Source organism: Morone saxatilis, unplaced genomic scaffold, assembly GCF_004916995.1.
Source record: "Morone saxatilis isolate NCDOM2014 unplaced genomic scaffold, NCSU_SB_2.0 Contig9, whole genome shotgun sequence".
Classification (NCBI taxonomy): domain Eukaryota; kingdom Metazoa; phylum Chordata; class Actinopteri; family Moronidae; genus Morone; species Morone saxatilis.
This window is the reverse complement of record NW_023340268.1, coordinates 9151058-9165915: the sequence shown is the minus strand read 5'-3', so window position 1 is coordinate 9165915 and position 14858 is coordinate 9151058. Positions and strand designations below refer to the sequence as shown.

At 37.7% G+C, this 14858-nt stretch overlaps 1 protein-coding gene across 1 annotated transcript in view; it reads left to right on the top strand.

Moving 5' to 3' along the window:
* LOC118342437 (solute carrier family 45 member 4) overlaps positions 1–14858 on the top strand; it is a 34105-nt gene that overhangs the window by 9990 nt on the left and 9257 nt on the right. The window contains exons 2-5 of the mRNA XM_035680978.1: positions 9390–9578; positions 13555–13734; positions 13863–14053; positions 14144–14330. Coding sequence (XP_035536871.1) covers positions 9390–9578; positions 13555–13734; positions 13863–14053; positions 14144–14330 — 747 coding nt within the window. The remainder of the gene's footprint in view (positions 1–9389; positions 9579–13554; positions 13735–13862; positions 14054–14143; positions 14331–14858) is intronic.

Below are 14858 nucleotides of genomic sequence, written 5' to 3'. Positions count from 1 at the left end.
TGTGATTGATGTTCTCACCATCTCTTGCTGCTGGGAAGTACAATGACTCACTCCTTTCTCTCCTATAGTCTCTCCCTTTTCTTTCTCTGCCTTCTTCCTTCTTCCACTCTACTTGTGAGTGTAAATGTTGGCTGAAGTTGAAGTTAGCCGGTAGCACAAGCTGGTACTTGTTTTTATTTGCTATTATCTCAGCAGTGTTTGGGTCACTATGGTTTTGACAAATATCTGCAGGATGTTCTGTGTTAAGTAGAAAAGCTGTTAACGTTTATACGGTGCCTATAAAATGTTACCGCCCACCGTGAACTTGATGTTTTATTGTTTTACAACTTTGAATCACAGTGGATTCGTGAAGCTTTTTTTGACACAGATCATCAACAATAAATGTAAAAATGGACTCAAAATTAGGCACAAAAATAAAAACAGAATGCTCTGTATGTGTTCATTATTAAATAATATTATCATTGGATTAATGAAATGTAGCTATAGGGAAAATTGTCTATCAGGTGACATCTTTAAATTGTAATGACCAATAAACCCCAAATATATTTAAATATATCAACACAAAGAAAAGCAGCAAATCATCACAACTGATGAACTCACTTACTGTTTTAGCTGTAAACCTTATGAATAAATAAAAAGACTGAAGGTGAGTGGAACTTCCTGTTTTAACCCGTCATAATGTTGGTAGCTGCGTTACTGACTGACTACATCAAACAAATGCTTTGAGACAAAGAAGACTTTAAAGAGGTAAAAAAACGGTAATACTAACTGTTGGGAATTTATGGGGGTTTATCAACTAACTGGTAATTATTTTATCCCTTATGAGATAAATGTAATGAATCCCCTCGTTATCATAGATGTTCAGTACATGTAAGAACAAATCTTCAACAAGCTAAAGTTGTTACTGACATCAGAATCTCTTTGCATTGAAGCTGTGATATAGAATTATTACAGTATAAAAACTTGAATAAGCTATTGGCCTTTATAAACAGTGCTTGTTTTGACCAAGTATTGGAACAGAACAGAACAGAACAGAACAGAACAGTGGAAAGGTGATAACTTATTTCTACCTTTACAGTCCTGTATTGGTACAAAGCAAATAGAAAGTTCAATCCCAGAGGATTTCTGGGAAATGAAGTAAATGACTGAGTGCAAGTCCACCATAACCATAAATTAAAACCAAATTGTCCTCTGGAGGTGGATTTGTCCTTGCTTGTTTTACTTTGTGATGCCAACAAGCTTAAAACCCCAATCTGTAATCTTTCACTCACTTATTACGTATTTGAAAAGTTAATAATCCAAAAAATATTATTTCATTTCTGCATACATTTCAGGACACACATTGTCCTTTATTTAAGAAGAGGAAGATACAAAAAGCTAATCTAGTAGAGAGAGAAATGGGCCTGCAGCCTTCAGCTACTGTTGGCATAAAAACCTGCAACCAGATACTTAATAAATAAATAATAAAATATTGATGTTAATATTTAAAATCCACTCCCAAAGTCCATCTGGTGCATTTCTTTTCTTTCTTTCCTCCTCCTCTGAATCCTACACCTGACTTAGTTCACATGTTTTGTTTATTCAAAAACACCTGCTTCCTCCTTTCCTTTCCTCGTGCTCTCTGTCTCTCATTCTCTCGCTCTCAGCCTCTTTCCTTCCTGCCCACTTTCTCCCTTCGCAACCTCTGCCCTACTCTCACTTTCGCACCATTTCTCTGGCTCTTTTCGGGGACGCTTGTCATTTTTCTTGTGGTTTTCTCACGCCAGCTCAGGATATGAAAGGATTGTTTTGTGTTTATGGGAGAATGGGAACAGGGAGAGTAAGAGGAGAGGTGAACGGAAAGAAGGAGAGAATGCGGTTGATGGTTTTTTTTTATTCTACAGGAAAAAGACAGATTGTTTAATTTCAGTTTGGAGTTTATAGCAGCTGGAAGGAGTCATTTCAGTTCATTGTGTGTGTGAGAGAGGAGGAGTGAGAGGAGAAGGGGAGCTGTAGACGTGAGGATAGAGTGATGGTGGGTTTGTTGCATTGTTATGGTAATCAGATGTGAAAACTTGAGATCCTTTCCTTGTACCGCACTGTAAAAATACGTACAATTAAATGTCCTGCATTGAAAATCTTATTTAAGTAAAGGAAAATTAAAAAGTAAAAAAGTACTCATTAGATTATTATACATTAATAAAAAAGCAGGATTTTATTGTTGTAGTTGGAGGTAAATTTTAACTATATAGAACAGAGCTGCAAGTAATTATTATTTTTTATTATGGATTCATTTGCTCCAGTACAGTAAAAGTACAATATTTCCCTATGCAATATAATGAAGTAGTATGAAAAGAAAATACTTTGAATATAGGAATGAAAGAGGGTTAGAGAAAAGATTCATTCCTCATGGCACATGATCACAGCTTTTAAAAGTGAATTTGTTCTCACTGTGTAATTAAAATTACCCAAAATATAACGTGTGTTCAGATAAAGTCTGAATGGGTGTTTCCGCACTGACAGACATTTTTGCCAGATGTCAGACCTCAGTGGGTTTTTTTTAAAGTCAACATGTTGGATGAAGCAGTTTGTACAGTAAGGAGAATATATCAGGAAGAAAATGGATTCAAGGATAAGATCTGCAATATTCTTTTTCTTATTGGCAACAAATTCCATGAAAATCCTAAAACCAACGACGCGTTACTCCGTCTTTCACCACTGTCCGACTTCCTCACCCCATCTCTGGCAGCCGAAAGCCTGTTTGTTCCTACTGAAGGTGGAAATCTTTAAAAACTGCTCACAAATATGTTTCCTTTAATTAATAATTTTCTAAAGAGTGCGTTTGTGGGAACTATTTTCAGTGGTGGATTAATGACACATTCAGTACAAAAGTGGCTCATGCTCATGTTCAAGGTAATAAATGAACATGTCACTTAGCTCAATGGTATGACTCATAGATGTGTTTTTAATAGTTTTTGAACAACAATGGAGCTTTATGGCACAGAGGAACAAGCTGTGTAAGTCTTTGGATACACTTGTTAGTCAGATCAGTTCATGGAATCTGTTCAATGGGAGAAATTTAATATTGCCAGCCTTAATCATTAAAGTGAAATAAAACGTTACAGTAATCACCTTTGCTCCGTGTTTGAGCATTTTAACTGAAAAATATTAAGGGATACCGTGACTGATGCATCGGTTGTGCATCGGTTGTCCATCAAAACAGATTTACACTAACAGGACACTTTATTATAAATCAAATAATTATCAAAATACAATTTCAAGCTGGGTACTAATAAGACAAATACCTTTTTTGTTTAAACTTTTATTTTCACTCTTAAAGATTAGAGTTGGCAATAAAGTATAAAGTCAGATTTTTCATTCACCTCGTTATTTAAATTAGATTTTAGCATGTTTCTGACATATATATATATATATATATATATATATAGATTCCTATCTGCTGCTTTGTCGCCTGCTTTATGACTTTGCCCCTGTTTGAGTTTTAACAGGTATTGTGTGTGCGCCTTTTGTACATGTATGTGTGTGTATACTAGTGTCTTATCTTTCCGTGTATGTTTATGTATAGCTTGTGTGTGTGTATGTGTGTGTGTGAGAGACTAAAAGGGAGAGAAAAAATAAATGTGAGACGAATGTAGAGAAACAAAGCTTTCCTTAGTTTGAACAAACCCCACAACAGGAAGCCCTGTAGTGAATGACACAGCCATATTAGGAGCCAGGAAGAGAAGGTGATGGAGCCTCCGTGGTGACAGGGTTCCCAAGACCTGGTCACCACGGCGACAGGGGTCAAGCCCTGTTTACGGGGCCGCTCGTGAGAAACACAAAAGGGCGATAGTTGTGCAGGACAACAGGAACCCGTCTTGTAGAGTTTCAATTGAGGGCAAATGTGATTCTGTGCCACTCGAAAGCCTAATTCTAGTTTAAAGTCAGTGTGATGGTATTAATATATAAGACTGGTTGTTGGAGTTTGTTCTCACTGCGCTGGTGTTGGTTACAATACACAAGAAGACACTTAAAAGTTACTTTAAGGCCGTATAGTTTCACAGTGTCTGAGTGGGTTTGTACAATAACAGAAATATCACAATAATGAACTAAAATATAACACATAATACGCACCGAAAGTCGGATAAAACTTTGTCCACCGGGTGTCAATACAACACGAGAGAGTATATTTATCTTATAGTTATCTTAAAAGCCAAAGTATGGACTAAGAAAATTACTTTTGCTAGTAGCAAAGTATTAACTCATAAAATACAGTAAAAAAAACTATATCAGATTCTAATAATTTGAGTCGATTAACAGAAAATGTATTTGCAATTATTTTGTTGATTTTTTAAGGAAAGATACCAACAATTTGCTGATTCTAGCTTTTTAAGTGTGGATTTTTCCTCATGTGATAGAATATCTGAAAAGGGTTTTGGACAAAACAAGCAGTTTGAAGCCACAACATTGGCCTCTGGGAGATTGTGGTTAGCATTTGTTTTACTAATTTCTCACATTTTGTAGACAGAGCAGTTATTTGATTAACTTTAATTGATTAATTATTCAATTGATTATCATTAGTTGCAGGCCTTAAATTAACTACAGTCCAGTTTTGTGCCATGGGCCGAAGTACCCTACGTAATATTACGGATACTATGGATAGTAATCAGTGTTGCTTTATATTGGCTGGCAGGTTGGCTCAGCAGTGTTCAATGCACCCGATTCAAGTGCTTCATGACATGAACAGCTGTTACAGTGACGAGATGTGTCACAATCATATCAGTTTTTCTAACAAGGGCTTTTCCTGACTCATAATAAGGCTGTGACTGTAACTAACCTGTAACCTGCTGGTGGGTGCGGGTGTTGATCATCATGATCATGTGTTTTGCAGAAACAAAGCCTGTACAACAACATGGTAAAATAGTAGATAGTAGACTAGTAAACGCCTGACCTCTGACTAACTTGCGACTGCCTGAAGCTACAACGAAAGGCATTACAATCCTCTGAGTAGCTCTTTTGTTTTGTTCAACTAAGTTTCGATCAGAAACAGTGCTGGGCATCCTTGCGGTCTATAGTTGTCTAACGTACCATGTATTTGCAATATCCCTTGTTCAACTCCTGCTGGCGACGTTTGTTGCTCTCTCTCCCTTTTTCTTTATCTTGAAAAATGTGGAAAAATCAATCTTTAAAAATCCTGCAAAACCATGTTTTCCTGTGATTGATTTCTTGCTATGCACTTTCCTCAAAAAACTCTTCATATACTTGTATTCCTGGCAGACTTCTAGGTTAAAATACTCGGTAGAAGGTGTGAAGAGCTGCTGCTTCTCAATGTCACATTCAGGCATAGACAGACAGGAAAGCTTAATCTGGAAGTTAACAGTATCATAACTTTTGACACTTTTTTTAGGCTGCAGCATCATTTTTATTATTGTAAAGCATGTTGTTGCCCTTTTGGCTCTTGTCACAGACTGCGAGAGGTCAAAAGACCATATCCCTCCTGACATCGAGAAACATGTGATTAATCAACAGCGGTGAAAACATGAAAATTACCACGATTGCAGCAGGGAGGTTTTCACATGACAGAAGTGTTTTGCAAACAAACATTCCTTCCCAAACTTCCAGAACAACAATGGCCCCACAAACATCACACTCAAGGACACCCAACTTTGCTTAGTCAAACAAAAAAATTCCTGAATTTACCAACCAAATGAGCTTCATGTCTTCTATGCTTTTGGTCAACAATCAGTCAAACTATTATACTGGATACAGCCTCAGTCAGCAGATCCAGACAGACTGAGTCACACCTCAGACTGTATTTAGAAACTGATATAAAAGTCTGTTAATGGATCCGTGCAGGTGGTGGGGCATTTTAAGGCAAGCGCATGATAATTAGATACCATGGCACTCAGTCACTGATGTTTTGTCTCATTAAAGAGGTCTATTTGAGATATTTAAAAGTGCATTTTAAATCTCCAAGAGCTTAATGCTCCTCACAATTAAATTAGCTGCCATTAACTTGCTCTCGCTTTCAGTTTTCTTCAGTCGTTGCATCTCTTTTGTTCACTGAGGAGTAAAATGTCAGTGGCATCTACCTCATATTGATCTGCAGCAAAGCTCTTACTTTGAGATTAATGTGGATTTAACAATAAGTAAGAGGGGATTTTACATGATGTCACTTAAAGGAATATTTTTGGGAAGTGACTGGACGTCATTTATCCAACAAACGACATCGGAGAAACATCGATTTTTTTGACGAAACTAGTTTTTTTTTTACTGGTTTAATCACCGGGTCATAATTGGACTCTCGGTAGAAACTGTCTGAATGATCAACACTGAAGGATTCCTATTATACTTCAAGACATCCTCAAACTTTGTCTTTTCTTATTGTTTTGATGTGAGAATCCCCCCTAGTGAGACTACATATTGTACGTTTAAAAAAATAAATAATCATAGTCATTTTAAAGTTGTAGACAGACTCCATGTGTGCGGTTTCAGACACTATCTGACACTCTGAAGGCATTTTGGCTAAAACATAATTACCACTTTAGTTTTGTTAAGTTCAAAGGGTTATTTCCAAACTTTAAGCAGAGCTATTGATCAGTATTTGAGCCAACTTAGGCTGGCGTACCTTCAAACTGCAGCCAGAGACTTCTAGATTGGGACAGATTCCATGAGTAGATATTTTCAGTGTGTCTATATGGGGAGGATAGAATGGCAGCCAAATGACACTTAATGCATTTGTCTTCTTTCTAAGTGAGACGCATTAAGCGACGGTTTGGCAGTGAGACTGCGATTAAGTTCTGATTTAATTATTCGAGATTCAGCTGACTTCACTTAGCTAAAGACTGTCTGCTCCCTCAGAAGTCGCCTCCTCCTCCTCTTCATCTTCCTTTCAGCAGCTCAGTGAAATAATAGTTCTGCGTCCAAGGGTGGAGTCTGATGTTATTTTGGCATCCATGGGCAGTGTTGTCTCTGATTTCATTATGTGATGAATCATTTTATTAAAGTGTAAACACGCTATGAGATTAAGCTCTTGTGTAACAAATAATAAAAATACCAAGAACATTGTTTTCAGTGTGAGGAATGTTTTAATTATGAGTTCAGTAGTTACAAGAACACACAAGAAAATATATCTGCAAATTAGTGTAATGTGATTTTTAAAACATTTTTTAGGACATTATGGTCTTTGTGGTGCTTCGCACATAAAAGTAGTTCAGTTAGAAGTTGAATGAGTTGAGTGCATTTTAAGACTTTGTACCTGAAATATAAACAATCCACCTGATTAGCTGACATATTGGAGGCAGTCACTAAGGTTCATAAAACTATTGAACTTAGCCTACTTGACATTATCCCTCCAGACATGTTTAGGTGTTACTAGAGGTACCAAGTTTTGAGTCTTCAGGGTTTCCTGACTGTCATAAACAAACAATAAAATAAGGTCTGAAAACAGTTTGGAGGTAAAGCAAACTCACAAAGTTCACACAAGCAAAGATAAGGCTAACAATGTGTTTTTAAAGTGAGATGTTGCATGCTGTGGATATGACTCAGAGCTTTTGGTAGAGACAGGATGATTCAGCTTTTGCTCGCCCACTTGAATGACTTTGTGCCCAGAACAGGTGTACGTCCTTACAGCTGCAACCACACTTCTGGACCCCGATAGGCTGACGAGACTTGCCTTTGTTATTCAAATTAGCTGCTGAAAATATTTAAATATATTGATTTAAAGCATTTTATGGATCAAATCCAAGCACAGCTGTAATCTGTGTGAAACTGTGGTTGATTTCTGATCAAATATTATAAATAGGAAGATTTGAATTCAGTAAAAGTAATTGGTGTCAGAAATGTGACCTATTTTGTGGTGATTCACTCTCCTCCTCTCGGTAATCTGATCTATTATATAATAATGCTTTTCAATCCCCTTCTTTCTTATCAGGCTACTAACCAAAGTAACGTCTAATATAATTGTAAGCGTGTGTTTTAAGGGCGTGTCTGCTGCCCTACTTTAACTGCCACAGTTGAAAGGTTTTATGAGGAGTTAATTAAGAAGAGGTTTAGTTGGTGATAGGTTTGCGTGATCGCGTTGCAGCCTGTTGTGTGATATTAGTCAACGCTATTGAAAGCATGTGTACTGAAGAGTATGTGTTTCCATTATGTTGCTGCATCCTGTGTGTGTCTGTTTAGCTCAAGATCCAAAATTATTTCCACTGACCCATCCTAATTTAAGACCCTGTCATGCAGTGTTCGTGTGTTTATAATCCCCACCTGGTTTCCAGCAGTGGAAAATTAATATAATAAATTATGTTCCTAATAAACTCACACATGACAGACAGGGTTTCCGAGTTAACTCAGGAAATGAATATTCTTTTAAATTTAAAACCATCAACAAAGGAATCAAATGTTTGGAATCAGGAGAGAAAAAGATGCTTTTTTTCTCTCTTCATCTGGTCTTGCTATTAGTCAGCATTCAGTTACTTTTTATGAGCTCAAGTTCATGAGTTTAATGAGTCTGTTTAAGTACTAGTTGTCAGAAATTACAGGAACATTACTTAAAAAAAAAGCAGCACAAAGATATTTGTTTTATCCATTTATGAGCTCATTATAACAATATTCATGTTGTGGGATGTTTTCTATTGTGTTTGTTTCTCACAAAAGCCCAAGAAACTTGATCACTGAGTCTCCAAGCTCCTGTTCATTTTCTCTGGATAAACCAGCACACAGTATTTGATGTTGCAGGCCTTTGTGTGATAATCCAGGCTGAATGTTCACACACAGATAAATCCTCTTGATGTGTACGGTTGCCGTGACTTTCTTCCCTTTACCTTTGTGTGGGACTTAACAGGGTTTTGAAAAAGTCCGCCTCAGGTCATCTCTTAGGTGACAAAACAAACACAAGGGTCAGTTTATATTGCTGTACACCTGTGACTGCAGCTACATCGTTGTCATATGTAGCAATTAACTAAAAATGTTGTTTTATTATATTATAAATTATGTGCCAATTAACATCACAACAGCTGGATACTATTAACATAACTTCTGATTAAAGTGAACAATGCCGGGTAAATATAAAACTGTCACAGTCCATCTAATTAGAATATAAATAAACATATTTTTATATTTTTATTATATTTATTGTAGACTTAACACACTTAATAAACCAATTTAAAAATCAAATGCATACGCTTTAATTTATTGTCTTGAAGGCTGATTCCAGTTGAAAGATATTCATTTTAATTGAAACCAATCCCGTCCCTCTCTTCTACAATTAGGATGTTACTTGCACCCCCTGGTGGATGACTTTGTTTTCTAATCCCAGCTGTTTATTGGTTATCTTTCAGCACCTGTCTCAGTGTTCTCTCTACCTGTCTACATCTCCGTTTATAACTCATACCTTTCTGTCTCTCTGTGTGCAGGTCTTCCAGAGCAGTACTACAGTCTGACGTGGTTCCTCAGTCCAGTCCTCGGCCTCATGTTCACCCCTCTGATCGGCTCGGCCAGCGACCGCTGCACTCTGCGATGGGGCAGGAGGAGGCCGTTCATCCTGGCTCTCTGCATAGGAACGCTGTTAGGAGTGGCTCTGTTTCTGAATGGATCGCTGATTGGTGAGTTGGTGTTATTCAATCAACAACCAGGTGGCTGTTTCCTTTTAGTAAATTATTCTTATTCTTTGTGTTTAATTTAAACAGGACAGAAATGGTACAATCTCAGCTGCAATTTCTCATAGTTGCTTTAAGTCACACTTGTGCAAATCATTAAATGTGTCTGTTGGAAACAGCTTCTGCTCAAGTAATGCTTCCATAAAATGAGTACAGACATACTTAATGTGAACATAGATGACATAGAGAAGCAAACTGGTCAAAACAAAACCTATTATATTATTTAAATTTATGTTAATGTAATTTTTTTAGGTTATTATCAAATATTTAAATTGCAGATAAGGTGCGTACTGCTGATGTTTTTTATGTACAGTTTATCATTTCCACCTCAGAACAGATTATTTTCTTTCTTATACGCATAAAATCCAATCAGATACACACATTTCTTATATTTCTGTCCCAGAATAAACACAAACATACAAAACAAACAAACAAATTCACAGTAGCAGAAAATGTTTATTGAGCTAGATAAGCTCAATCTACTCCACTGTACACTGTTATAACAAGCCGCTCTCATTCTCTTTTAACTCAGTTCTTTTTAATACAATGAATAAAGTCTTGTAAAGGAAAAAAGATTATAGTAAGATATTAAATCACTCTGGTAAGGTAGGTGAGTAAACATAAAGCCAATCATGCAGGATTGAAATGTGTGTAGCATACAGCACGACCACAAGTGGATTTAAGCTCCTCTGGCAAACTGCATTTCAGGAGTAAATGAAGAGAAAGAGAAACAAAAAGCAGCAAAACAATAATGTAAAAGTCGACCGTTTCAAATACAAACTCATGATCTGACACATGTTACATTTTGGTCTAAAAATACAGAAGTTTACTTTATGCCATCTGCTGAACACTGTTATCTAAACCCCCTGAGCCCCATCAAGGCCTCAGTGGGAATTGAAGCCCAAAACTTGCAGTTTCTCCCAGCATGCACTTGTGCCACAGAGTTAATAAAAGAACAGCTTCCTTCTACAATCAGCGGAGCATCACGTACCAAAAGCTTCACTGACAGCTTAGAGTCGTGACTGATGCGTGACCCTCAGCTCATTACGTCATCCAAATGTCATTCCAAGGATATATTCATCTAATCCAATCAAACAAATTGATCAGTTGTCAATCACGCCGCACAGATATTGATTTCCGTGCTAACTGTATCAGCGCAGTTCCGGTTGTAATGTCATTGACCAGATCTTCCTGTACACACGTAAACATACGACAAACAGAGGTTTAAGCTGAGTGGACTTTTTTATCGTCACATCCTTTTTGTATACATATGAACTATAAAACTGACCACTTGTGTTACACAATATCACAACCCAGAAAACAAATTCCCAGCCAGTGAAAGTGGTTAATCCACTTGTTAATCTCAGTCTTGTGCAATATTGGTCAAAATTTAGGCCACTGGCATTAAAATGATGGTAGGTTGTGCAAGTGTTTTTAAAAGGTTTAAAAAGAGTACTCCACCGATTTAGCTTTGTCGGAGCATTAATTAAAAAAACAACAACGATTTAGTGGGTTAGGGTTACGATTCAACATCGATTAACCCCTGGATTACTTTTGATAAAGCTTAAACCAGGTTGGGCAGAGTTTTGGGACATTTCTTGCTGATAAATGACCGAATTAATCAATTATCAATGACATTTTGGTCACTGGACTAAGTGATTGGTCAACTAGTTGTTTTAGTACATTACAAACAAGACACACTGTAATACTGCCTGTGGTTGGTCCACTGTTGGCAGCCGTTAACATGCATTACATGAATGAAAATGCCTTGAACCCAGATTTCTCATTCAGGTGAATCTGAATTAAGAATAAAACACATTTAATTGCAATCTATTCTATTTGTTTTGAAATTGTGGCTTACAAATTATAACATTAACAACCATTTTAATGTAGATTTAATTTCAGTTTCTGCTGGTATTAATGTCTTTCCAAATTGTACTCAGTTGGACATAATTCAGAGTTGTAGTTATATACAATGTATTAGTCTCTGATGTAGTATCTTGAATTATTTTCATAGTTTCGATTATTGAATTTCAGATGATAATTATGTCTTTTAATGAGAAGCAGAATGAGTAAACATGGCACGTACAGTATAATAATGTCGCAGGCAGGCAGTTGTGCTGGCGCCTGTTTGCACTTCAAGAGAGAAAAATACACTATAAAAAACACTTTCATTCATTTTATGGCTCTTCTAATGTTAACTACCATTTGTTTAAGAAAACTTAGATTTGTAGTTGTAAAATATACTGATCACACCACATTTATCACAGTAATAGCAAGAGTAATGTTACCTGGTACTGTCTTAGTATTGGAGATCATTTTTGGTCTTGAAATCCCAGCCCACATAATATATTAGAGTAAATACATGTCCTGTATTCAAATGTGGACTGAGTGACAAATGTGCAGCGCAACAATAGCCGACTGGGCCTTTTTAAATGTCCCTAAATAGAACAAAGTGAAATGAATTGTGAGTTATAAATAACGAGAACGAGAGCTGTGTGAACCGTTTTCTGTCAGCAGATTCTGTTCTATTCAATTCTTTTTTGTTCTACCTCCATTCTTCTGCAGAGAGGTTGGCACTCAGGTCGTTTTAGGGCACCAGGGAGTGTGTGTGGGTGTATGTGTGTGTCTGTGTGCAGGTGTGTGTGTGTGTGAGAGAGAGCACCTTCCCAGCAGGGTTGACCTGGGAAAAAGCAGTGACCTGTATCTGTGTGACACAATCATGTGTGTGTTGTGTTGTGTGTGTGTGTGTGTGTGTGGTGGTGTGTGTGGGTGTGTGTGTGTATTGATGTGTATAAACAACACAGGGTGACATGGGAAAAATGTAGTAAACCTTACATGAGTGGCGTGTTGTGTTGACCATGGGAAACCAAGAGCAGCAGTTCACAGGGAAATTTTCCTGTTTGCACTTCCCCTTTCCACCAATCACAATTCACTTCCTGTCTGTCTGCCCTGGATAGTGAGTAGTGTTTTCTCCATTTGTGCCCCCCCCCACACACACACACAACCACACACACCTTTCTGCTGTTCCTTCTATGAACGTTTGTTCCCCGACGTTAATTAGATTTCAGTTTGTAAAGTCATGCTGCATCACTACTGCTTGTGATATAACTCCTACACACACCAACACGACACAACCACACACACCACCACACACACACACAACCACATATTCAATTTTCCCTGTTCCTCTCTCTCTCTCTCTCTCACACACACACACACACACAGAGTTTCCCATCTCGCTCTGTGTTCATACATTCACACAATTTCTCTCTTAGGCCGTCAGACACAAACACATACTGAGCAGCTCTAGGCGATGACTAGGTCACAAATGTAATGAGACATACAAGGTCACACACGTCATGCAAAGCAGTATGGGTAATGTGCAGTGACCCATTTGTGTGTGTCTTTTGTGTTGTGCAGTTGTTGCAACTCGGTTGAGTTATCAGTTATCAATCACATGTGCAGCTCTGGCAAGGGTAACATCAGCGTGACACTTCCAGATGTTTGTGCGTGGATGTAGAAAGTGATTATATTTAATATTTAATATATAGAATCTGTAAAATGTAAATTTATAATTAATATTCTTCTTGTACATGTGCTGTTGATATAACTTATATTCCCATTCTGTTGATATATATTGACCTTTTTGTTTTACATCATTGCATCAAACACACATCAAGGCCTGCGTACATTCACTCATATGAAAATGTACTAAAAGATAAATAAAAAAATCTACTATCTACTTTTAATTTGTAATTTAAGTGAACTGACCCTTTAAAAGCGACACATAGACAATTCCCATGTCTACATCTGTCATGTCTATTAGATATAAACATTTAATCTGCACCTCTTTCTGTTTTTAACAATCGAATAGCGTTCTATATTATTTATTTTATAATTACATTTCTTTCTCCGTTAGGTTTGTCCATGGGCGACGAGAAGGGGAAACAACCAATAGGAATTGTTCTCACTGTGCTTGGAGTGGTGGTGTTGGACTTTAGTGCGGATGCAACAGAAGGACCAATCAGAGCGTACCTTCTAGACGTGGCAGACACCGAGGAACAAGACATGGCACTCAACATCCACGCCGCCTCAGCAGGTATTGCTTATGACTGACACACGTGTCGCACAATAACGACTTGTTGAACTCACACTAAAAGAGAAAATGAGCTCAAACGCAATCCTTTCCTTCCTACGTTTAAGTCTAAATTTCGGTCGTGTGTGCAGGCCTCGGCGGTGCGGTCGGCTACGCTCTCGGAGGTTTAGACTGGACGCACACCTTCCTTGGAGCAATCTTCAAGTCCCAGGAGCAGATCTTGTTCTTCTTCGCTGCCGTCCTTTTCTCTATCTCTGTGGTGTTGCATCTCTTCAGTATCGAGGAGCAGCAGTACTCGCCCCAACACGACAAGCTGGACCAGGTACGGCCTGTATAAGATGCACTGTAAAATTGATAAAACAAGGACTTCGGTTGTCACAAAACGCATTTCTCTCATCGTCCTGCTCACCAGGAGAGTCCAGATCGCACCAACTTGCAACCGTCGGCCAATGGCAGGACCGGACTTCTCGCCCCCAAGCTGGAATTGATTGGAGAGGATGAAACAATGGACAGCTACGACCTCTATGACCCCTACGAAGACGACCAGTCAGAGCGAGGGGATATGGACATGGACTTCCTGGAGGTGGAGCTTGTGAGAAGTAAGTGGTTTTTACCCTCAAATCCATAGAAATGCTGAAGTTTTGGATTGGGAATATTTGGTGGACTGGGTTAAATAAATAGGAAAGGAAGCAATAAAGCTAGAGTTTAGAGAGTTTAACTAGCTTCTGATGTGTTTGTCCCTTATTTAAAAGATACAATATTTGTGGTTTTATAGATCATTTATGACTCATGATTGAGTGGTTCTCAAAATGTACAAGTCTGCAGGTTTTTATTCCCACCCATCAGGACAGTTACACAAAACAAAACACACTCCCAATAAAGGTGTTGGCCTTGGTTTTTACTGGAAGCAGTTGTGAAACTGACCATATTGGGCAACAATGTATGTAAACTGATATATTAGAAACGAATTACATACCATAAACAACAGTGAGACTAAAGAGTACAGTATTAAATGGAATGGAAAATGAATTAGTACAGTATCAAGGAAACTGCATTCACAAAGTATCAGTTTAATGCCAGGAAGAAGCGAAGTATCACCAGTAAAAGATCCATGTTAATTCACAATT